Consider the following 26,912-nt stretch of genomic DNA (forward strand, 5'->3'; position numbering starts at 1 on the left):
ATTTTATGTACTTATTCCCCCACTGATGAACATTTTAAAATAAAAATGATGTTTTTTAGGTAATTTTACATATTATTTCAACCAAATTTAAATTTTAGTTATTTTAAGGCAAAGAAAAGGAAGTCACGGTCGTCTCGACGTGTTGTTTGTACTTTTCCGTTCCGCTGTTGAGCACGTTTTTTATTTTCACGGAATGAATTTGTTAGCCGTTTTGGTAACTTTCTTGTAGCTTAAAGCGTAGCGTGAAGAGGTGAAATAAAGAAAAGCATGGACCCACAAGTAAATATATATATATTCGTTATAATTCCCGTTATAAAGCCGGGTTTTCCTAGGAGCAGGTTTCCTGTTCCGCGCGCAACGTGATTCGCCCAGTGCGACACGCCGTCCACTCACCAATAAGAAAATCAGCATGACTGTTTTCCTACAGAGCGCAATACGGCTCACGACAGCGCTTTACGTCGGGCGTGATTGGCCGACTGCTTCTGGAGGAGTCAAATGCGTCGTGCGCCGCCGTTTTGCCGATATTCTCTTCACTCTTGTGCGTTTTATTTCCCTTCCCTTCAAACCGGAGCATGCAGACGACAGAGTAGCTGATGCCAAGGCCATAGACTTTATATAGCCGCCCTGATCTGATGCGCCATGCTAGGAAAACACAAACGCGTAGCGTGATTATGTAACACGTTTCTGTCGACGCGAAATAGTCTAATTCGGTTCACGCTGCGCAACAAAACTATTCCTAGGAAAACCCGGCTTAGATGGTATGATCTTTGATTTCGGCGTGCTCGTGTTAACCACCCCTTTAACATGAGTGCTAAAAGGATGAATTTGGCGCCCCCGTTTTAACCTACTCCGGCCAATTCGCAATATGTGGTATGCCGTTCTGTCGCCAAATTTTCGTATTCGCCAAAACAGCGATATGTCGCCAACATAATTCTTCCAGGTCCTAAAATGTAGATGCGCCACTGCGCCCGATTGTCTTGTCCAGCTTTTTTTTGTTTTTGCCATTTCGCTTCGCTTATCCGTTTTGTTCAAAGCTGGTTTTGCTTTTTCCGTGCCATTTTTCAAGCTATTTCCTGGGGGGTTTTTTGGGAGGTTATGGTTGAACATGTAGATTTAATGTATCTGCATCGGGGAAAATTTGAAGGGCCGGGAAGCATTATCGACTTCTGTATGAAGATGGGCCTGTGTTTGGGCAGTAACCCTAGTGCATAGTGCTTTGCCATGGTATTTGTGGTGGTCCGAATCAATATTTTTGGGTCTGGGGGGGGGGGGTAGGCCCCATATTATATTGGAAATTTACCCACCTTACTTTACTTGTTCCGTGACCCCCAAAATTGCCTGTAATTAATTAAAAATGGAAAAATGAATGAAAGCTTACACCTTGTGTGTCCCCCCCCCCCACAACCTGCAGTAGGAAGGTAGTGAATTTATAGTGTGAAACAAAAAAATGACGAGAATTGTTCTGCATCCCCCCGGGTTGGAGCCCTGTCAACCCTGCCCTTTTAAGGGGCCATACGAGCCGAGGCGACCCTCCAGGGATGACTAAACGCTTAATTGCCTATAAACTTTAAATACAAATGAAAAATAAGTTGGTAAAATCATCTAAGATGTCAAAGATGAAAGTTAAGAGGGGGAAAAGGAGTTGCATGCAGGATTCGAATCATCAACCTTGGTACTGCCAGTTGTGCCTCTACTTACTTTAAGATAGAGCAGAACTTGGGTCTATTGCCATGGGCAATTTACTACTGAGTGAGTTGTGCCGGAAGTAAAAGTGTACATACCTAACAGTCTGAATACATATCTAGTGATTTATCTGAATTTTCAGTGCTGCCTTCTATATTTCAAAAGTGAAGTGAGCAAAGTGTAATGATTGAATATTTGTACCATTTGTAGGCCTGTTGCTCTCTGTGGGGAGACTTTACAATGGGGAGATAGACTCGAATTCGTGTCTCGAAGTTTGGAACCACAGGAGAAACCATCTTCAGCCACCACTGGGGTGCCAGTGGGGTTCAAACCTGGGAACTTGCGATGCGAGCCTGTCACTATGACCGCTCGACCACCATCCACTAACTGGACTAATAGTGGTTGTTGGGCAGAATCATAATTTAGTCCATAAATTCTTCGGTATACACTTGTCACTAATGTGCATGTGCTCTCAGATTGGACACACAGAAGTGATGTCACTTCTTTCTCCGCCTTACATCGAATAAACATGCAAATCTGTATATGTATCGATAGGGAAAAAAAATGTGCTTCTTAAACTTTATAGGCCTTTTGATGATTATTAAATTGGTGCCAAAGGGCAAAGTTTTTGAAAGTTATGGCACCTTTCCAACTACCATAGAGAAGGGTTGCCAAACCCTGGAGACATTGGAAGAAAAACATTATTTTTGTCCTTGCTTCCTCAAAAAAAAAAGAAAGAAAAAGATGTCAGCTCTTAAGAAAATCGGGGATTGTGTTAATTATTTTCTGTTATATTCTACGGGGTATCGAAATGCCCATTAAAATGAATGTTAATGATGTGTATATGTATGCTATATACATTTCACATTTTCTATCAATTTGCATTTTAATTACGCTATAATTTGATACCAGTGTTTGCTTTGCTTTATTTTAGCCTACCGATGTGGTATCTGGGGACCTAGAAGAAGCCAGTAAATTAGTGAAGGAGATAGCCAACGGTGCCTCTGATGTGACGAGAACTGTTGAGGATTTGATGACCAGGTTGAAGAATGGCGAATTCAATTCAGACAAGGTTGTTTTTATTCTATTAAAGAATTAAATTATTTAAATGCATGCCGATACCTGAGCTGGGAAAATTGATTGGCTGACGTTTAAAATTTTTTGCCAGCCATGCATTTTTTTTTTCAATCTACAGCTGCTAGTATATATAAAATATTAATTCATAAATAATTAATGCATTATTTTGAGTCTGGTACGTACATTTTTTTTAGATTTATCTGAGCCTTAAAAATTTCTTCACGTTTAACACACCATGAATTGTGCGGAGGATATTTTTTGCATCACAGCTTCACATAATTTTTACTACAAATAATTAAAATATAGTAATATATACTGACTTGCGTCACAGTGCATTTACATTGTTCGATCCTAAATTGTTTTTCTGAATTCAATTTCTTTTCTTGAACGAAGCTTGAAGGATGTCACGTCTCGTTCTAAGAAGGAAATATATTTCTCCAAGGCAATCGTATTGAAAAAGACGGAATGGATATGAAAGAATAAAGAAAATCTGCATATTTACCTCACTTCTCGATCTACTGGGTAGTCTTTATATCAAACGAACAACATATGAGATAGTTGTTATATGAAAGCATTTGGGACTTCATCATACCAGTCATTGTGGTGGAATGTTCGCTATAACATATGGCTGTTATAATCAAGCATTGACTATAAAATTATACAAAAATAGAGAGGGGGGGCAGAGACCCCTAGTTCCAAAATTTAAGAAGGCTAAGCAAAGACTAACAGTTCATACATTAAAAAAAATCTTTGTTATTAAACCATGAAGTTTCATCTGTGGGAGATGGGTACCCCCTGAAAAGATTACGGGGGGGGGGGGGCGCATCTGAATTTCAGATATCCTTTGGTGGGCATGGTCTAAAAAAGGTTGGGAGACACTGGTCTATGATCAACTCCTGGCCATGTCTTATGACCAGGAATGCCATAGGGTAGTGCGCTATATATAAGGAGTGCTCCTGGTGCAGTCGGCCTACGGTTTTCCTAAAAACTCAGAAGATTGAAGAAAATTAAATAGAAGTGTACATATGCATTAAAAGTAAAATTTTAATTGCACATACGCATGGCTACAATACTGCATCTAGTTTCATACCATAAAAAGTCAGGCTTGCACGTGTGTTCGTTTTTCAAGTGAAGCATGCTGACCAGAGATGATAGAATATTACACAAAATTCCACAGTATGTGTGTGTAGACAAAAGCGAAAAACCATAGACTCAGTTGTGATAATATGAAACTAAATAAACAAAACAAAATTTTTGTTTGTTATGTGAATTGCTCGTTAACCGAATCACTCGTTAATTAAAGTTCCACTGTAATTTCTTCTGCAGCAGCTGTGTTATCAACTTTTTGTACTCTCTCACACAAACAACTTGAATAATTTCAACTTTTGAATGCAGATTTTAGGTTCTGACAAGTTCCAAATGTTTTAATATATCATCGACCATGCTGTTTGTTTTCCTTTTGATATAACGACCACCTGATAGAACATTCGTTTTCCACAGAACAATGGGCACTATGTTTATATATATTTTTTCCTCTTCAAACTGTAACCTATCTCAGGAGGTTACTTGAAGCATGAAATGTTTAAAAATCCTTGTACTATGCTATTGATGAACTTGCAGTAAAATGTTTTCATTCTTGCAAAATTATAGGGTATCGGTTTATTGGATGTGAAAAATCATATGATGTTGGAATATCTCACAAACCTGACCTATGTTATAATGAGGAAAGTCTCCGGAAAGAAAATCGAAAATGATCCGGTTATTGAGAGGCTGGTTGAATTGCGTGTCGTATGTGTTCAAGCTTATTATTGTTCTTATTTATTATTCTCAACCAATAGCAACTTTTTGTCGAATGATCAAAATTGATTTCAGGTTCAAATCATAATGAAATTAAAAATGTTTCAAGACAATAAGATTCATAATAAAAAAAAAGATTGATCTGGTACGTTTTGGCACTCTTGCATGCTATTATGAAAAGTTAAAATTGGAATGATGTATTTGTCAAGCTCAGAATTCTATGGTGTAAGGTCTGTTGCGATTCCCATGTTTGGACAGATACATCATTCTAGTTTTAACTTTTGATAGTGGTACTCAAGAATGCCGAAAAACACATTATGTTCCTTGTTACCATGAATATTTGTCATAAAATGTTCTAACACTTGAACTACCTGAGTTGTAAAAATTAGAGCTATTGTAAAAATACATGATGCAGCTGCAAATGTGAATTTATTTTTAGATCGAAACAAGTGTCATAAGAACTAGGGTTTCCTGTTTTGAAATATTGTCATATAGGGTTTTCTGGGATAAAAGCATGGGGACTCCAACCTTTGAAAAATATTGTGTTTATATTTTTTAAATTCCCATCCCAGCTGTAGCAGTCAAGAAAATTTGAAATGTGAAACTAATATTCAATTCACTAGCAAAAAGAATATGAGGTGTTGTCATTGTAATTTTGTCACTTTTGTTTTCAAGTTGTTGCAACAAAGCTGCTTGAACGTTAAGCTTATCCACTCTATCTTAAAAAAAACTGAAATTGATAACAGCACCATCTGAAGTTTGGTGGGGGAAACATAGACTAAATAAGCATGGTTCCTATCCACCCCTCCCCCCACTCTGCTGATTACTTCACTGTTTTGTGACTAATTTTTGCGGAGAAGTAGCAGACTTTTTATGGATACACATTTTTTTCTGAAAATGTTGTGTTTGATATAGTCCTGTCATGACCTACAATTGGGCAGTCATCAGCGCTGCTAAATTAGCCATCAATGAGATGAGAAGTAACTACTTATCACCAAAGAAAGCTTTTTAAGCAGTGTTTATATAGAAATAAAAAAGAAATTGATTAATTATTCAAGCATCATGAAGAAAAATTTTAAAATAATTTCAATTCTATACAGCGTTTCAAATGTAAACAAGTGAAGTAAACAGTAGTCTAATTTCCATTGAGTGCTTACAGCATTTCATGACCACCATCTTGGATTAAAAAGGATGAAATCGCCATAAAAAATTGCAAAAAAACACAGATTCACTAGCTATCAGCGGCAAATGTATTATTTTTACCGCAACTTTCCATCGATGGCTGTATATAAATCTAAGATAGTATATTTTATCTAGATTTTCTTGAAAACAATATAAGAAATAAGGGTGATTTTCAATTTACTTGTTGTCTTTCAGAAAACTACATATAGATTCCTGTTCACGTGTTTATTTTGCAAACATCATACAACTGCAATAAAATTTGAGATACAGAGACATATCTAATAAATAATATCGGCTGGGCAGAGAATTTTAGTTGGTCCTAAAAAGGACCTGTTTTGATCATTTTAGAGGTAAATACAACTAGCCTAAAAAACCATAATCAACCTACCTAACCTAGCATCCCCATGTGAGTGAACAAAATGGTGCTGGGGTGGGGAAAGAAGATGGCTTCCCACCAGATGCCAGCAGCAGGAGTAGTCTCGCACTTTAAACAGATAAGGCGCTAATGCCGTTTTATACAAATACAACACCACAACAGGCAAAATGCCCAGCGAGGTGGCTGAGAAAAAGATGCCCATAACAAATATGGATGTCATATATTTCAAAAATAAAGCAACCCAATTAAAAATGTAATAGAAAACAATATATACACATGATAAAATATTATACAATGCCCATAAAGAATACTTATGGTTGTCTTATACTAAGTATGGATAGCTTCTCAATTTACCCCAACATGTTTATCATACTTCTTTTTAAACGTGTCAATTGTGTTACAATTTACTACCTCCGGGGGTAAGCTATTCCATTTATTGACAACCCTATTAGAGAAAAATTCCCTGCGACACCATAATCTTGCATTGTCCCTTACCAATCGATACTGGTATCCCCTTGTAAAAGCAGTCGATTGGCGGTGTACTAAAAGTTCATGGTCCATTCTATCCATCCCATTGAAAATTTTGAACACGTCGATCATATCTCCGCGACATCTGCGTTCATCTAATGTAAACATATTCAAAAAATGAAGTCTCTCTTCATAGCTCAAGCCCCGTGTGCCAATAAGGACACGTGTAGCTCTTCTCTGCACCCCTTCAACCAAGCCTATGTCCCTCTGTAGCTATGGTCTCCAAAACTTTACAGCATATTTGGATAATGGTTTCTCCATAGAACTGGTTACGCTTGCTTTTAATGCAGCTTTGTGTTGCAACAAGCAGACCATCTTATAATCAAGCCACTCACCATATAATCAGGACTTGACAAATCAGAAAAAATTTTGTTGCCTGCAAAATATCATGGGCGCAAGGCATTTTTATTGACAAAATTTGTGCACAATAGTGTATTTTTTGACTTGACAGGGGCAAACACACATTGCACATAATTTTTTGTTGTCTTAAGATTTCGATTCAGTTATAGGACACAAAAAAAAATTTGGTGCTAATGCAATTTTTTTTAGTCTCATGGCGACCTGGCGCGTGGGATTTATACAGCCCTGTATATACAGTCAAACCTTGTTAATGAGTCACTCTTGGGAGAACAAAAATATGATTTAGTAAGCAGAGTGACTCATTAAATGGAGTAAGCCCTCACTGTGCCAATTCCTGCCCGAGGACAATTGAGACTTCCAAAAAGTGACCCGGTAAACAGAGTGACTTGTTAACCGGGTGACGCACTAACAAGGTGTGACTGTAATTGTATAATGAGCCCAAATAATATGTAAAATAATGTTTCTGACCAATAAAATGTGAAATCTAATGTCACTGTTGGCCTATAACTTCTAATCCCACATAGCAGACTCTTTGACACATTGACCTGGGCTTGGGGCTGCAAAATGCATGGTCAAAAATAAAATGGGATTCACCTCCATGGCTTTACTCTCAAGAGCACTCTGGCACCTTTATTTCCTATTTTCCATCAAATATTTGTATGACAAAGAATAAATTATTTCAGTGCATTCTACCACTTTTTAGTAATAACCCATCTTTTGAAACACCCTGTATGTTTGCTCGCGCCTGAAATCTAAAATGCGTATACACGAACGATTCTATACCCTAGATTTAGAAGAGCAAATGAATAGTTTTATTTTCTGAAAAATTTCATTCATGGTATATTTAATTGGTTAAAGCAACAAAATTTCCAACTGTGGTCAAAGTGACCGCTTAGTAGTTCTGGGTAGAAGTTTTTAAAAATCAACGGAATGACTTAAATTTTTAGTTTTCGCTCCATAAGATTCCTTTTGATGAATTAAGAAAAGTTACTGAAGGAAATTTTCAAGTTTTGAAAAAATAGAGTTGCAAATGGCGATCAAAGTTTGAAAAGCAGTCGGAATGACCATGACGTAGTTCTTGTGTCAAACTTCATTTTTTTTGATTATGTAGATAAAGTATAATATCTTCCTTTGTTTGAGTTATTCATATTGTGATTCATGGTTGTGTATGGTTTCTTATCAAAGGTGTTGGAGAGGATAAAACCCATTGAACAGCGTTTGAACTATCAGATTCAAAAACTTATTACTGTTGCGAAGACAGGAAAGATTCGTGAGTACTTTTTTTCGACACAAGAAGTATTTCCATTATGAATTATAAATATTTTGTTTTAATTTTCATTCATTTTGCAAGAACATACAGCGTGTTTATGAATATAGTAAATTAAGAGAGATATAGATGGCTTTTTTTTTTCTCAGCCAGAGATATCAAGGAAACAGTTATTTTCCGGATATTATGCTGAGGTGAGCTCGGAAAGAAAAGTCATCACGTCTCCGCCGGGACTCGAACCCAGGCCCTCTTGCATACCGGGCAAGCATGCTACCATCTACACCACTGGAGACACATGAATCTGCCTTCCTAATTTCACGCACTGTGTCGTGAGGCGCTGAAGTAGAGACATTAGTAGCCTCTCTTAACTTCAGGAAATGGCCGGAAAAATCAGCATAATATCCGGAAAATAACTGTTTCCTTGATATCTCTGGCTGAGAAAAAAAGCCATCTATATCTCTCTAAACCGTCCCACCCGGGGGCCATTTCCTGAAGTTAAGAGAGGCTACTAATGTCTCTACTTCAGCGCCTCACGACACAGTGCGTGAAATTAGGAAGGCAGATTCATGTGTCTCCAGTGGTGTAGATGGTAGCATGCTTGCCCGGTATGCAAGAGGGCCTGGGTTCGAGTCCCGGCGGAGACGTGATGACTTTTCTTTCCGAGCTCACCTCAGCATAATATCCGGAAAATAACTGTTTCCTTGATAGTAAATTAAGTAAAAAAATCTGTATTTCCTTATTCTGAGTTTTTATAAACAGTAAATATTTATCAGTAAGCTGTGGTACTTTGGGAATGTCTTAGGTTGGTTTTGAGAACCTTCTCAAAAAAAAAAATTTACGATCGAAATACAGTCAGACCACAGCTTATAGTGAAGTCAGAACAGTGAAACCATTCGTTATATCCGTACTGGCTTGAAAACTTATGTACTTGCATGATAAGTGTTTTTCAATAATCTGAGCATTCATGAAATAGATTGAAATAATATATTTTAATAAAAACTATTTTAATCATAATTAAAATTAATAATTAATCATTAAATAATAATTTAAATTTTACATAATTGAATCCATCAACAAAAATTTGTGTCAATCATTGCTTCTTTTTCTTTCTTGATATGATTGTGGAATTCAAACATTTTGCATTTAAATCATTTTTGCCAAATAAGCAGTCAAAATGTTTTTAATGCCCTTTCTTTTAATGAGAGTGCAGATTCCAAAAACACATATTTTCTGACTCGTTTCTTTGAGCCATTTGAAAAGGGGAAAAACAATAAATTTTAAGTGATCTCAAATTTTTTGATACCTCGCTTCCCCCCCCCCCCCCCCGTTTTTGTATTTTTACCAGCTGTATAGCTACAATTTTTGAGGCAATAAATAGCATTTTGCACTTGGGCATTCTCAAAATTAATTTGCAAGCAATGAAACCACTATAACCACCGTCTGAATCTAGCTTGAAAATGGCAAATGTACACTAAAGATGTTTTCGTGGTTAGATTCTTGGGAATAAATAATCTTAATCCTTTTTTTCCCCGAAAATGTTTTCTGCAAGCAAAATAATATTTTACAGTGCCTGAAACATGAGCGGGTTTCCCATTCGAATAAAAAAACCTCTCTGCAGAGTGCAAACAGGCCTACAACACAATACGGACATGACATGAAAATTCAAGCATTAATCATCAAAATATAGAACATAGGTGACAGCAACAACAAGAACACAAAACAAGCACAATTCTGACAAAATGAATATGTTAAGGGTTAAGGCCATGCATGCACTCAGAACACACATTCTGGCATGTACCAATTTGTTAGAAATTACGTGGTGGATTGTGTATAAGGGTCATGTATATGGTTAAGTGTAATAGTTTCTAAAACAGCTATTAGGCCTACTTGTAGAATGAACTTCCAAGGAAAAGAAAAGAGGCATATCATCCCCGTCATGCTAGAAGCACGAATCCGCAATGCCCTTGGAAAAAAAAAAGATTGTGGGAAATGACGTTTGCATGTTTACTCTACCCATTTTTGGAGTTATTTTCCTTAAATGTTTCGTAACATGCATTTCAATAGGAATACACATTCATGTTTCAGGCACAACCTTAGATGCGAAATAAAGTATCCAACCAGCTGATATGAAGAAATTTTTTTTTTGCACATTTGGGCTGCTGGCATGCGAGGGATGATATCAGTTGCAAAATGGTAAATTTACAGATAAGAAGATTTAAATAAGATTACAAAGAAATTAGTGACAATTCAAAAATTTTTTATAAGCATGCTTTGCTGAAATCTGTGTTTGTGATAAGCAATCAGAGTAGCATAGATGAGTAATGCAAAACTCACAGGACACAGAAATTCACATAAACTTTGTTATATGTGAAAATTCATAATATCTGTGTGTGTTTAAGAGTCTGAATGTATAGTGAAATTATTATATAATGATACTCAAAGGGACTAGCAAAAAGCATTGTTACAGATATATCAACACTATGGGAAATTTACCAGGACCAGAGAATAATATTGTTGTATAGGTCAGTGATTATCATTACTGATTTGGTTCCACTGTATTAGATCATTTTTCGGGGGAGGGAACCATGTTTTTTTCTTACTTTGATATTCTTTTACTCTGATTTGCAGGTGCCGACGATCCATTGAGTTACAAACCAAATCCAGCAAACATGCTTACGGTGAGATAGCATTTTCAAATTCAATATGAAATTAGCATTTCTTATTCTCATAATATTTGACTCATTAAGAATTCTTCTAAATCGCAGATTTATTCAATGCGAATTGGAAATTGCTTTAAAAATCAATGCTTCAATTTATTTTTGAATAACTAAAATGTTCAGGGTGAAATTCACCGTTTTGCTAATCCTTGGCAAAGTTTGGCGATGCCCCCTTAGAGCTGCAACACGTGCTTTGAAAAACCTATGAAAATAGCTAAATGATTCCACAGGCTGGCAAAAATAAGATAAATAGTTATGCAAACCTGCTGATGGCTAAAGCAAATGACTAATATAGTGACGGTACATAATTTCTTAAATCTGAAATTATCTAGCAACTACATCAATTACATTGAAAGATTGGACTCACCCCGCTTCCTGTCTCAATATGATATCAAAGCCTCTACATCAATTACAGCAAAACCCCCTCAGATGTGGTCTTACCCCCCTCTTTTGCTACTAAATTATATTTTTCCCTTGCATAATAAAAACATGCATTTCAAACCCTTGATTATTGGCTACTCCTCTTTTATGCATGAATTTTTTATGACAGCAAAAGAGAGGCTTTACTTTACATGAAGTTCTCTTGCCGACCAGCACTTGAAGAACACTGTTTTAGAACTTCAGTTTTTTTTTCATTTTTTTATAATTAGACTTTTAAATAGTATATTTTAATATTTTTTCTGCAAAGGATGATGAAGAAGAAGAAACTGATTTGAATGCTGCTGGTGGTTCTGGCATGAAAACACCTAAATCAGATAAATATGTACCTCCTAGAATTACACCAGTTTTCTATGGTATGTAATTTTGTTTTTATTTAGTATAACCTAATTTGTGTTTTTTTTTTTTGTAGTTTCAATTAGTGATATCCTTGATCTATCTGTTTTTTTTAATGATATGAACCTGCCACAAATGAGGATTTCATAATTTGAATGCCTTTTTTTTCTCAGTATACAGTCTTCCCATAAAGCGCAGGCAGACCTCCAACATGATACTTTCATAACATGAAAATTCAGGCATTTTCATTTCCAAGTATGGAAGACAGATTGTGACAGTGCCAGTACAATGCGAAACAAGAGTATATCACTGACAACATAAAATACTTTAAAGTGACCCACATACACTCAAGACACTCTTTCCAGCATGTACTGGTTCTTTAGATGAGTTCCGCAGATGAGTGTGTATGAGCTGCATGTATGGTTGAGTAGTAGTATGCAGTGGTCCTTCAATGCAATACTTACATTAATGCAAAAATTTAGGCATCTGCTGATTTTCTCTGATGACATGGAAGACAGATGGCAGCAGTTTTTGAAAACGAAACATGCATAACTTTAACATCATAAATATGCTGGTCCGCACATTGACATGTACAATGCTTTCTGCCATGCACCAGTTCATTAGAAATTACCAGGATCAAATTTTAGCAATGCATGTATGATTTGTAAATATATAGTGGTGCTTCACAATTCAAATGCTCAAATTCTTTAAGTGCACATGCATGAAATTGCCGTATATGCTTAATGGAAAATATTATCCTGCAGGTTGACTTTATTTTGAATTTGACATTAGTTCACAAAAGATTAGTATTGAGTTACAAGGCATCACATATTTTGTGGGGGGGGGGGGTTATATTTACTGAAAGTTTGTGTGTCTACTAGCTGCAATCCCCCAAAGCAGAATATGCAGAAAACCATTACGTACGTCACAGAAAAATCTGGAAGTATTTTAAGTGTAGAAGGGGAGAAAACACTATAATGGAAATTTTTACCGCAAAACATTTCCAGTCAGCTGAGGGCTTGTTTCAGAAGCCCTCATTTTTAAAGCACAACATTCTGCTTTAGGCATTGCGTTCATGTTTTCTAAAAATATGGTAAACCTTAATTTATTTACCAAGATTGGGAAGTTTTGGAATTTTTTATTTTTTTCTGAAGAACGTCTCTTATAAGATCAATATTTTTGAAAAACTCTGATCTTGTCTTTATTTTCATCCATGAGAGAAGTTTTCAGATGTCAGCGATAATTTCTCATTACCTAGAAAATTATTATCATCAAGGAAACTAATATCTGTTAAGCAGAGTTCCTGATAAATAAGGGCTGGATAATCGATGATCTACTGTACTGAGATTTCTAGAAGAAATGCTGGAGTATTTATGTCTTTTAATGTTCCACTTTTGAGGCTTGCAGCTTTCCTGCCTATGTGACATTTATGCATTTTTTTCTTTCAATAGAAGCTCTTAAATTGATACTAGTTAGGAGGATGATCCTTAACCTTTGAAAGACCACAACCTAATTAATTTTCACAAAGGTCCAGTCTCAAGTAATGTACAACTCCCGAAGCAGAATGTTTTGCATTCTGCAACAAGCTCTGTGCTGACTAGAAATATTCTTCGGTAAAAATTTCCATGATAGTGTTTTCTCTACACTTTTCTTAAAATTCTTCCAGATTGTTCTGCAGTATAGGTGATTTTTCAGTCATGTATGTCACAGATTTTGGTATATTCTGCTTTAGGGTGTACAACTTCAGAATGAGTCTTAGTTGAACCTCTAATCATCTGAAACTACGTCAAATGACCCTCTGAAAGATTTAGATATTTTAATGCATATGAGACTATGTGACAACAAAATATTCCAGGCTCTTCATCTGGCAAGGGAATCTGTTACGCTGTAATAATTTTGATCCTTTTGATCATTTTAGATGGTGATGAAACTGAGAAAACATGGCGAGAGAAACAGTTGGATCAAGCCAAGAAGAGAGCTCTCAACAGCACTATTCTTCAGGAATTGAAAATGGAGTATGACACTGGACCTGAAGAAATTCGGGTAAGAGTTATCCATTTGATGCCATATTTTCAAACGATATGAAATGTATTCAGTGAGGTGTGCAATAAATAGAAGATTATCAAGTAAAAAAGTAAAGTACAAAAAATAATACCTTCATAATTATTCTTCAACTTCCAAAGATACCAGTGATTGCTGCTCGCAAATCATCCAATTTTCTTTGCAGTTCCTGACACTGAATCATTAGAAATTCCCAAGAGGAATGTTTGTAAGATACATGTATGGTTAAGTAGTCTCCAAGATGGTTCTTTGAGCCATTTTCTGTCACAATCTATCCTTCATTCATTTATTCTGTGGCGAAATCACTTTAATCATTTCCATTTGTACTTTTTCCCTAACTAAGTTGAAATAATTATTCTTTATCCTCAGCAGGGCTTCCGGTGGCTAAATTAGTTGTAGCAATTTCACTAATTTGACAAATATTTATAGCCAAGTGGAAGTAAAGGTTAGCAAAATTGACTCACTGTCTGGGAACATTGAATTTGCAAAATTGTAATGTATGTTGTTGACTACCAGTAAACACAGTTTCAAGTATGATATTTATCACAATGTTAACAACAATTAATCTTTTCATTAAATTAATTATTAATCAAGAAAAAGTCTTTCCAAAAATAATCAGTAATTCAGTGTATACGGTCAGTGAATGCCATTCTGAATCACTGCATTACTGCCTAAGTTCCAATTCATCTATCAAACATATTGCTGGGAAGATCAATAATAACATTCCGTGGCACGATCAGGAAGAAGCAACATCTGGGATATAGACCAGTGGGATCATCCAAGAGAGATCTTTAGGAATCAGTAAATGTGGAAGTCATCATGACCTGTTGTGTAGATACTTTTCATATCTTTGCCATGTGTCATACAAGTCAGCTAGATTCACTTATTTACAAGTGTAGAGTCAATTATATTGGTTTAACTGATTGATAATACAGTCCACACTGCTTGATGTGATCACATTGGGACTCCGGGTTTCTGATAACAATAATCAAATGATAACTATCTCCAAAAGTCCTGTTTCAAATGTGGTGACCATACATCGTGTTTGGTAGGTCATGCGGGATGTATGGTAAACTAGTGGTAAAATAGGACAGCTCAGTCCCCTCCCCTGCTCATAATTGGTTACAAAATGTTTGATCCATCTTTGCCTTTTTTTATTCCATTCTAGCACCAGACTTTTTTTCCTTTGAGCTAGAATCCTCCATTTTTGTTATTCGGCCATTGTGAGGCATTTTAATGGAACTTTCTAATGTATATTAAGATTTTGATATTTTTGTTAATGTATGATAAGCTTCATAGATCACTTGAGAAAGTGTCTCGGAAAAAGAAATTTGAATCTAGTAAACTGAAAGAAACTGATCAAAAATGAGGGAGTTTTTTTTTTCCATTGTACATTTACTATTTACTATCAGTATAGGAAGGCTATTGCAAAAGCAGCTTCACAGTTACATGTATAACTATGGACTGATTGCATCATTAAATACAAAAATGTTTGTTAATGGGGGGGAAGATGACACCTCGCAGCCTCCTACATGGTCTTGCAGTCTAGTAACGATAACTTACATGAAAAAAAAAAAAAATTTTGGTTAAACCTTAGTTTCAGAATGCGCAAAAAGACAAAAACCTTCTGACGGAGAAAAAAAAGCTACTATCTCATCCGAAGTCCCAATAACTGTTAACTAATTTTTTTCCATTTTATAATATTGATCTGTTCCATTCTTTGCAAAAGTGATAACAGTACCTAAATGATAACATTATCTTTGATTCCAATAAATGTCGTTCACTGTGATATCTTTCCTGCATTTTGACATTGCACAAGGTGTATTTTCATTAGTAATTACTTTATAACATGACAGCACCGTAAAACTAAAACTTTTACATATTCTTATTGATTGGTGGTTTGGGCATCTGACATTGTTGTGGCAGTTTGCTACTTACTCAGAAGAAGTAATGAAGCAGTTAAATTTGACAGATGTTCATAAAATGACACTCAGATAAAAAAGAACAATTTACGTTAGTGAAAGCTTCAACTCTCTTTGAGGACACTGAGGAAAGTGGTGTATATCTTGCTCATGTGCAGATCATGTTACCTTAATGTTTTTGTAGCTTAAAATAAAGATACATAAACCATTGTTTAATGAATCAGACTAAGCTGCCAATTTTGTTCTTTAAATGAGGGTCAAGGTGATCACAAATATAAATACAGTGACTTAAAGAAATTGTTAACCTTTTAAGCAGTTTTTAAATTTTCTATGATCCACACATTATAGCTGTTATAGTGGAAATCACTAAACCCATTGTGAAATGCCACACCTTTTCTCAAGAAGGCTTCTTTTCAATTTTGTGTAGGTGATGGTCGGGGAGCACTAACTCCCAAGAATGTTAAAAACAGAGGAAGAGAAATACTCTGCAGGGTCCCCCAGTAACCTGGAAAGTCAGTGAAATGAAAAATGGTCAAGGGAAATATAAAATATTTGGCAAAAGTCAGGGGAAAAGTGTGAAAGCAAAAAAAAAAAAAAAAAATTGTGTGCGTGGAAGGTTAAAATTTTGAATTATATTTATTTCTTCCAGAATTTAGGTCAGGGAAATGATCAGACAGATTTTGCTGGGCGACCCTTCTCTGACTTTTTCTATTATTAATTCTATACATAACTGTATGCATATTCCTATACTGCCCCCAAAGCAAAGGTAAAAACAGTCCATCTCCTTCTGCTATCAAACTTAGGAAAAAAAAGCTGACTCCACCCACTGGCAGTTGATCTGACACGTTTGGGGGGATGGAAAACATGTTATCTCAAAAGCAAAGCCTGCTTAACATGGCACGTGGGCTCGGCATTGCCAAAATAAGTGTTTTAAGGATGTGAGATATCCTGTAATTTTGCTGCTGAAGGGGTTAAATTGAGAAAATAGTTGAATCGATATTGGTTTTTAATATTTATTTTGTAATCCGAATTTTATGATACTTGTGTGATGTTTGCTTTTTTTAAAATGTCTATAGGAATATGCTGACACACACAGGCAGAAGATAGAGAAAGAAATAAAGGAAAGAGAAAGGTTTGTGAACACTTATGCTGATATTACACTGTAAAAGTTCTTTTATAAAACTTTTATAGTGTAATACTGGTTATAAATACATACTTGAATTTAGTACATTTTCTTTTTACTGTACCACAGAAATTTTTGTTAAAATTAGTTTAATGATTAGAATGAAAAATTATGATTCTTATCAAGATACAATGACAGGGTTATTGCAGTGCATAAGTTATACATTTGAAGATTCTAATATTTTTCATAATTTATTAATATTTATACTCATGTCTTAATTTGTATGCTTTGAGGTTGGAAAAATAGTTGAGACAGATTTATGTAGCAATATATGCTTAATTGGCTATATTAATTTGGAAGTTGACTGAATAAGGCTTTATGATGAGAAACATTTCTTTGTCTCATGTAAAAATTATTGATTTTTAGAATTTTCTAAAACAAAAAAATCTCTTAGTAGTTTTGGCGAAATATATTCATTGCAAGTTCATTAATATTACAGGTATGAAGAAGAACATATGATGCGTATTCCACTTACGAAGAGACAACGAGTGAGTTATTGAAACTTTGCTTTTCAGAACATTTTATTAACTGTTTTGTTATGTTATCATGCCATTTTCATTTGCATGCAATCAACTAGTTGAAAAGTGTTTTTGAACATGGTTGTATGTGTATTTTTGATTTTGTACTTGGTTATGCTGTTATTTACACTACTTTGTGCATTTTTGTATATCAGCTGAACGACAAATTTAATATTCATAAGTAAAACTGTCACTAGCCCCTGTTTTTAGGTGCAGTATCTCACAGATATACAAAACCAAAAAATTCTCTCTTTTCCTTTCTAAAGAATACCAGTTTTTACATACTGTTACAAGCCAGTAATTCTGCTTATGAGGCAAAGGGGTTAATAAACAAGAATTGACAATCCTGATTTATATGCCGAAAAATCTATTGTACTGAAAAATGTTCAGAAGTGCTTGGAGTTAGATATCTGATTAATCCTTTTAATCTCTCCCCAAAACTGATCGTACAACAAAAAGTTCAAGATGATCGCAGAACATATTTGCTATCACAGGAAGTTATCCTTTGATGGGTTAGCCTAGTGTTTCCCAAAGTGGCAATATCGCCCCCTGGGAGCAATGGAATGGTTTGTGGGGAAGTAACAGCTTTGGGCTTAGTATAGGAGCGTATGGGTGGGCTTGATTTGTGGGGCAATGAGAAATTTTTCTTTTTTAAGAAGGGTGTGATGAAACAAGCTTGGGAGACTATGGGCCAGCTTAATATCTCAATGAGACAAATGGAAAATGAATTGCAGAACGCTTCTATATTCAAAATTTGTATATCTCGGCCTAATTTGCCATCATGTGCAGAAAATGACTGTAGTGTGACAAAAATGATAAACTTGATGTGACAAAAATGCTGACTTATTTAAATAGTATCGTTTTCTTAATAATATAATGTGATCCTCACATATTCCCAAGAGATCTGTATGATCTGAACAGAGAATTTTGTTAGTGTTTGTAGACATCCATGACCAAACTGGGATTATGATTGCATCATAATTGAAAGAAAAATGGTTGCTAATTGAACTCCAGATCATTATAAAATATTACGATATCGATTTTCTTTCACAATTAGTGACAGGGAGGGTAAAAAAAAGTTCTGCATTAAAGTGCTGTGTGGCATGGAGAAATTTATATTCTTAATGTTTCATCATAATCTGTGGCACATATTCTGAGTGGAGTTGATTAGATCTTTTTTCTGCACCGAGGTAGACTCTCTAGCCTAAGGATCTTGCCTACTATAGTATTCATAATAAAATTGAATCGTAAACAAATGATTGTTCTATCAAGTATTTACCATTCAAGTGAAAAATACTCATTTCAAATTGTGAAATATTTTAATTTTATTTCAAGGAAATAAAAACAATTCTGTAGAGAATTATTGGCTTTAGAGAAATATGTAATTATTCATGTTTTTTTTTTTTCTTCTAATTCCAGCATGAAGCTAAGAAAGTAATGACAATGTCCAGTCTCAGCAGCTTAGCGAAATTTGATGATATATCGGCCTTGGATCTCAATCCAGAGGTATATAATGTTTTTTTGTTCTCTTTATCACATACTCTTGTTTGATTATTTTCATATTTTTTATTGAAATTTTATGCCTCTGCTATAAATGAAATATTTTCCATTTCAAAATTTCCCTAATCAAATCCAGAATTTGATATTTAACCATCATGTTTTGTAACTTTTGTTTTTGAATGCTTTCAAAGCCTTTTTTTCACAAGGGTGAATGGAGCTTTTGCACAGGGCTAAAAAATTAGTGTATTTACTTTCTCATCTTGTTGAATTCTTCAATGCTGTTTGTAATATTGAACACAGCAACAAATTATAAAATAACCAAATGCATAACATATTACAAAACCTATTTTTAAAACATTGTGTTTATAAATAAATAGAATGTGAGCCGTGGTATAAAAAGCAACACAATGAACATAACTTTACTTTGAATTGACCAGCAACAAAATACATGATCTGTCTCAGTAGAAGCAGAAAAACAACCGACTCCCTAGCAACTGCATTCTGCAATCTTGATATACAATGCATGAGCAGGAACAGTATTGATAATATGGCCAAAGTCCATGGTATGTCTGTTTATCAATGTGGCCAGACTCTGGACATAGGTTGACCTGTCACTGCCTTCCTCACAAAGCTCCTAGACTTTGGGTATTGGCCATAATATTCTTGACCGGTTGAGTGGTGAAAGTTGTAGAAGCAGAAAAACAACCGACTCCCTAGCAACTGCATTCTGCAATCTTGATATACAATGCATGAGCAGGAACAGTATTGATAATATGGCCAAAGTCCATGGTATGTCTGTTTATCAATGTGGCCAGACTCTGGACATAGATTGACCTGTCACTGCCTTCCTCACAAAGCTCCTAGACTTTGGGTATTGGCCATAATATTCTTGACTGGTTGAGTGGTGAAAGTTTTTTACTTCCACTTATAGAGTTGTGAAGCTTCTTTATCTCTAAGTAGCACTATTCCTCCCATCTAATGTGCAGAACAACAGAGGAGACATGGTTGGAGGGGTCCATCAGAGTGACAGGTTGGCTACACCCATTAAGTGATTATTTATTCTTTACTAATTACACACTCAACTTTTCTTTTTTGTTCAACTTGTTCTTTTGTCACAGTATTGGCTATTTTTTTTTCTCCCTGTTCTGCTCACAGAACACATTCAGAAAAGTTTATTTCTCTTACTTCAGTGAAACCTCGCTAACACAACACTCGATACAACGATAAATCCCTCTACAACAATATTTTTTCAAATATTGTTTGGATATGTCTACATTCTAATGTTAAACTGCTGCCTCTCGATATAGCAATAAACCCTCTACACCAATATTTTTTCTAGGTATGCAGAGTATTGTTATATCACTGTTAACGGGGTATTAGGAATTACACAACAGGATTTTTTTTAAGTATCCAGTGACTAGATTGTCGGAAATTTAATTTACTTTCTTATTATGGAGTAGCTATAATGCCCAGTACTGCCCGGGATTTCTGAAAGGATTGAAAAAGCGGTAAACCATTATAAAGTCTGAACAAATTATTTGAGGACCACGGTAACCAAAGTAAGCATTTGGAAAGTGATTGTTGAGACCCAGTAATCATTGTTGCCGGACAGTTTTTACCCATTTTAGGCATTTGACCAGGTCTGACAAACTTTTGAAGTAGCCTATCATTCAAGTAAGGTCCCATTGGGTATATATGCAAAATATTTTGACGATAGATAAAAAATTCTGTGGCGGAGCCCTGTAGGTCTATTTTTTTTAAATTTATTCGTTAAAGTTATTAATTCATATTTACTTTTTAAAGACATTTACAATTTTTCTTTTTTCAAGTTTACCGTTTTATTTTCATTTTCTTCGAGCGGCAGTAGGTCCCTGGTGAGTGTACATGGAGCCTCAAGGGCTTCGTGAAGCACTGGTTGAGAATCACTTTTCTAAAGCATGGCAGTACGCATAATGTAACATTGCAGTCTTTACAGGAAAAAAAAAAATTTCTTGCGTCATAAAAAAATTAAGGTGTTGCAAAACAATAAATTTTGCTTTCGAAAATGAATTAAACATGTAGCACAATGTTTCGAAAAGACCCTATCATAATTGTTGAAATAAAGCAGATCTTGGTTTTGAGGTAGATCGTACGAGCGATTATTTATTTTTTTATTCAGTTTAATTTGTGGGGTACATTTGACATGAGCTCCTATTGCTTTCAAAAGAAGAAAAAGTATTTCTGATTCTTTGCAACCATCTTCTCAGTTAAGTCTAATTTTATGATTTTTTTTTTTCAAAAAGAAAAGAAAGAAAAATAGAAACTGTTATTAATTTATGTTTCAAAGAGAAAAAAAACAAACAAATTTCTTATCACAGGCAACCATGTTACAAATTATTAAAAAAAACAATTCAATGAACTTTTGACCTCGTTGCTGCACCAATTTCCCCGAAAATCACAATCATATGTAAGCTGAGAAGCTTTTCTTTTCATGATTTTATAGTAAGATTGCCCAGAAATTTTGATCAATATATATATTACTGCCAAAGCCTGAAATCGGTCAGTTCCCAGCCGGCCGGCAAATGTCAGAATTTCGGGATTTGACTGGCCCCCATACATCGATCCCCATGTATGGCATATCAGTATCTCTGGTTAACAATCTCTAAAGATATCGATATTCCGATATTCCTTGATTGTTAGAGTTGTCATAGCTAACCATAATGGTAAATAGTCATAATTATCACAAAACAATATGTCAACGTGGAGATGAGCCCGAATCATAAGAATCAATATACAGGGGCCGGCCGAAGCCTGAAATTTGGACATTGGCCAGGCAAACTGGCCAATTTTGGACTTCAGCAGTAATATATATATATTTAGTGAAACCTTGATAAAATATCGTTATATCGAGATTTCACCGAATTGAAAATGAAAAAAAATATCTTTCAGAAGAATTTTGAAGTATAGCTTCTCTTTTTGCATATTGTGAATATAAGCTGGGAAAACACAGTTCCTGCTTGGGAAAGATAAATGGTTTCTCTGAACCCCTCCTTAACCCCATCCTAACAATTTTGCATTTTTACTTTCAAGATACCAGTAAAAAAAAGTCTCACCTTGTTCTATATAGATGGTAGTTATTGTGATGGTCTAAGACAAATTCATTGTATCTTTTCAACCAAGTGCTTCATTCATTTGAATGAGCTTTTAGAACATGAGGATTAGGAGGTGTCTGTCAAGATACAGTAGATCAAGGGGGAAGAAACAGATCCTCCATGATGGAGATATTTGCCACCACCACTGAAGGATTAGAAACAGCTTGACGAATATCTTCGTTATTCCCACTTGACTGCATAATAACACACATTAACAATTTATCGAAAACATTTGTCTGGGACTCAAAAATCAGTGTTTGTAGAGAGCTTGGAAAAGAACGAGTCTTTTTTTCGGTTAGAAAACTCAGGATCATTTTTAGAATGTATCTTTTTGAAAAGATTCAGTAGAACACATAGCATACTCCAACCGGTTGCTATAATGAAATTTTGGAAGTTAAACAGAAATAGTAGTTACACATTTCCTTATACATTCACATCATCAGAACATAAATTTATTATATTGTGTATGTGTAGGTAAAGGAATATTTGTTTATAAAGCTGAAGATGCTGCTCACAAATATACATTTTGGAATTTTCTTCTAATCATAAATTTTTCTACCTCATGCAGACAATACCATTGAAGAGGAAAAAGAGCACCAATAAAAAGGTATGTTTTTAATATTTATCTGTTCAGTTATGCAATATAATTATTGGCTCAGGGCTATACCAGAGAATGTAATGTATCAGATGTTATTAGTTTTTGCCAAATCTGTCACATTTAAATTGAAGTTGTAAAACTGTTCCAATTATATAATTTATGTTCTACTTTGTATTTATGTCTAAGGAAGTGGTATAGGAGAAAAGTATGTGCCGTAAATGTTGAAAACTGTAATAATGTGACAAATAAAATCGAAGGGGGAAAAATTATATTTTAGTATCATTCCAAGAAAGTTATTTTATTTGCAATTACATTAGCTAATGTACTGAGAATACATTTGATGACCGTTCTTTTTGAGATTTCCAAAAAAATACCACCCATTAAGCATTGGCGACTTCACCAACAAACTTCTGGTGCTAGATTCAGGTACAGAGCTATATTCAACTTTGCAGTAGGAGGAAACGCTTTATTCAATCTTCTCTCCAACATTTACAAGATATCTTGTCTAACCTGATGCTTGTTTTATATTTTGACTGTGCAGAGATATCTTGCCTTCTTTTTTTTGGCCTCTTATTTCAGCAGCGACAAGCCCAGAGATTTTGTTAAACATTCTATTCACTGGATCATGTTTACCTCTGTACCCCCTCACAACCTGTCATTAGGTTAATTGTGGGGGGGGGGGGTGGAATTAGTTTAAAAAAAACTTTATTGAATGAAAAATAGACATATAACTTCTAAGTTTGTAACAATCATGTTTGATCCCTTTGTAAATGACATTTAAAAAATTATCTATTGTGTGATAAACAAGGTCATGATTATTTTTTGATTATTATTATTATTTTTTTTTTTTTTTTGCAGTTTACATTCAAGAAAGGGAAAGGAAAGAAAAAAAGTAAGTGGATTGTTTTCTTTTCTTTTTTACTCCTTGTAATTTATGAACAGGACTACGTTAATCTATCATGGGGTTGTTCCTCATTATCTATTCACTATTTTAAAATTCTGGAAATGAATAATAGAATATTGCAGGGTTTGTACAGGTTGTTGAAACTTGGAAATGTCGGGGGGAAAGTTTTACTTAAAAAAGAGAAAATAGCCTATTTTTGATCTAAAACGTGGAAATTTCTGACAATGGACAAATCGTCACAATTGTCATCTGATCAAAAGTAAAAATAATAATAAAGAAAAAAAGTTCCCCCTTGAAAAAGAAAAATCATGAACATAATTGTGATTTGATGGTATGGTAAATGTTGATAATTCATAAATCTGACAGGAGAACACAAAACCATAGGTACTGCCAAAGAGAAACAAAGATTTAAATATTCCCTTTGACCCAAACTTGCTGTTGACCTATTTCCATTTCAAAAGTTATTTCTTTGGTGGTAATGTGAAATTATATTATCATCTGCAAGTGGAAATGTAGGTGACAAGGAGAATTATCAAGCTTTGACCCAGGGTTCCTAGCGACCTGGAAAGTCAGGGAAATTTAAAATGGTCAGAGAAAATTTAAATTATTTGGTAAAAGTCAATTTGATAAAAGTTGGGTAAAAGTTCTGTAAAAGGGAGGAAGTCGAAAAACAAAAATTCAAAATTTGGAAGATTAAGATTTTGAATTATATAGTAAGGGTTTTTTAGCTTTTTTATTTTATATATATATATATACACACACATACATACATATATATATATATTATTGATTACTGTTACAAACTGCAATCAACAACAAGAGATAGGACTGTTGATGACTAGAAGTGAGGGGAGTCCGGCCCAGCTGGTATTGTGCCTAGCATCAAGTGTGATATTCAATTTACTATTTCATTGGCATGGCAATAGTTCATGTTGGACAGATGAGTAGCTCGCCAAGAGCTATTCAGCAAGACATGTTTAGAACAGGAACATATGGATAAGATGAGTAGACAGTTCGTCATCAGACCTATTTATACCTATAAAAGATACGAGCAGTACAGCCCTACTTCATTGACAAACCATGCCAAAAAACTGCTTTTAAATAACAGCCCATGAGAGACGTTCTACAGAATTGGAATATTCAGATGTAGGAATCAAAAATTTAAAATTTATGACTATTATTGCGATTGTGCATGATATATAGAGGTGAGAATAAAATATACTTAACGAATTCAACTATTATTGTAAAAAAACAAATCCCATAGATGGATTGGCTGATTTCACAGGGATTCCCGACTATTGTTACAGTTCCAAGATTCACAGAAGCTCTAACACGGAAAGTACAGATAAATGTGCATGAAATAACTTTGATATTGGGTTACTTAACCTTTTAAGCGGCAGTTAGAAATATCACTAAACCCCTGCTTCAAAATATTATATCTTTTTTTAATGAAGTAGGCTTTCTTCCAATTTCCAGCAGGTGCAAACTAAAGGATATAGGAGAACGTTTTCCATTGAGAAATCAATTTTTCAAAATACCTAGGCATGTAAATGCTAAAATAAGAGGCTTTTATCAAGGTGGAGATATCTCATCATTGCTGCTTAGAGGGTTAAGAATAAAATATGATGATTGCTTCAAACAATAGTATCAAAATGCAGTGATTTTTTATGAGCCTTTCCATAATATTTTCTGAAGTTCAAATTGTCTTTTTTTTGTTTTTGATGTCTTTCAGGTTTCAAACGAAGGAAGCGATAATGATTTTGTTTTTTTGTACATGCTTCTGACTCTTGCAATTCATGTTTTCATGCAAATAAACATTTTCAAAGAAAAGAGAAATTTGAAAGTTTATTAATTTGTGTGAAAATTTTTTATTCATTGTCATTTTTGGGGGGTGAGTAGGGTTTGCGTGTGTTATTTTAATTAAGCCTACTTTATTGATCATGTAACTTGGCTACCAGACAGGTGGAGATGCACTCGAAAGAGGGGAGAGTGGACAATTATAATGATGCCAGTTTGTATGAATGAATATATATATTACATATACATGAACAGCGCTGGACAAATCGCAAAAAAATCTAGGCACCAGAACAATTTTTTAGGTGCCAAGAAATTTTTTACTCAAAGACAAAGGTAAAGAATAATGTTTTTTTTACTTTTTTCAGTGTATATCTATCCTCTTTCATGTTGGCAGATATACTGCTAGAAATTCTAAACATTTTTTGCTGCTATGTCTGCAATTTAGTAACTACACAATGAAAATTTTAGGTGCCGATAGCAATTTTCAGTTGACCTGGCGCCTGGGATTTTTCCAGCCCTGTATTAGATCAATCGGCTATGTTATTGACGGGGGGGGGGGGGGGAGAGGAATATCTCTGCCCATGCTACAAACATTGAATTCTAGCTTCCTTTTGACGTTCTGATCACAGAGGAGAAAAATGGAAAACCTTTGAGAAATCCTGATTAAAATTTATGAAGAATATTCATTTGAGCTTTAGAGAGCCTTTATTTAAAACATGTTAACTGTTGTTTTCAAAAATCGCACCAGTGAAAAAAAGTTCAAGGGCGGGGGGGAGGGGAGATATTGCTTTTACTCATGCACGAGATGTGATTCTGAAGTCAGAATTAAGCAGAAATTATCAAATATGATGACGTAATGGGATTCTTGAATCACACATTGACAGACACTCTAGTGGTCCTGAACCTTCGGAAGACCCAGTCATACACACTAAATCATTTTAATTATTAAGTCTTAAAATTTTATAAAATATTGTGAAATTATTTTGACACGAGTCTAAAAATTGTAATTATTAAGTCACACTAATTTCCGAAATTCTGGAATGTCATAAATGCTGCTTTTAAGAGGGTTGGTTGATTTCACGCCAGATGGAAGGGTTTGAATTTTAAATGTGTTTCCACAACAAGTCGATTGCCCCCAGTATGATTTTCTTCATCGTAGGCGTGGAATGGGGAGGGGGATTTTGAAACTTCTCAAACGTGTTATTTAAGTTTCTAGTAATCGTATGTAGAAATTAGGAGCAATTTGGTTAAAAAATTGAAAGAGCAATGAAAAATGACAAAAATTTTGGCTTGCCAGGAAAGTGTTATTAATGTCTCCTGCTGTTAACTTAAAACATTAATTTTTGAATTATATAATATGAATAATACTACATATAATTTTATAATTATAGTATATTTTGTTCAATTATTCAGGTTTCTATATAAACCAATAATATTAGATTTCTAATTCCCAACTAGTGTGTCACGGGAATTTTGTCCTTGCTGCCGAGGAACCTCAATAATGAGTAAAGGGGTGCCACGAGGTATGAAATTTCCG

At 34.7% G+C, this 26,912-nt stretch overlaps 1 protein-coding gene across 2 annotated transcripts; it reads left to right on the forward strand.

Moving 5' to 3' along the window:
- The first annotated feature begins 139 nt into the window (after positions 1–139).
- Positions 140–25,408, forward strand: LOC149068643 (neuroguidin). Of its 2 annotated transcripts, none has more exons than XM_089251101.1 (13): positions 140–279; positions 2,618–2,755; positions 4,411–4,548; positions 8,189–8,273; positions 10,899–10,948; positions 11,676–11,781; positions 13,680–13,804; positions 16,821–16,876; positions 17,367–17,415; positions 18,865–18,951; positions 22,645–22,683; positions 23,533–23,566; positions 25,311–25,408. In XM_089251101.1, the coding sequence occupies exons 1-13, from the start codon at positions 268–270 to the stop codon at positions 25,331–25,333; spliced, it is 942 nt and encodes a 313-aa protein (XP_089107227.1). In that variant the 5' UTR covers positions 140–267; the 3' UTR covers positions 25,334–25,408. The 2 variants fall into 2 exon arrangements, with proteins under 2 accessions (XP_089107227.1, XP_089107226.1); XM_089251100.1 differs by having other exon boundaries at positions 166–285.
- The last annotated feature ends 1,504 nt before the right edge of the window (positions 25,409–26,912 follow it).

The sequence above is a fragment of the Pholcus phalangioides genome, unplaced genomic scaffold (genome assembly GCF_987345545.1).
Source record: "Pholcus phalangioides strain wild (caught in Gottingen) unplaced genomic scaffold, Ppha-v1.0 ptg000024l_1, whole genome shotgun sequence".
NCBI lineage: Eukaryota > Metazoa > Arthropoda > Arachnida > Araneae > Pholcidae > Pholcus > Pholcus phalangioides.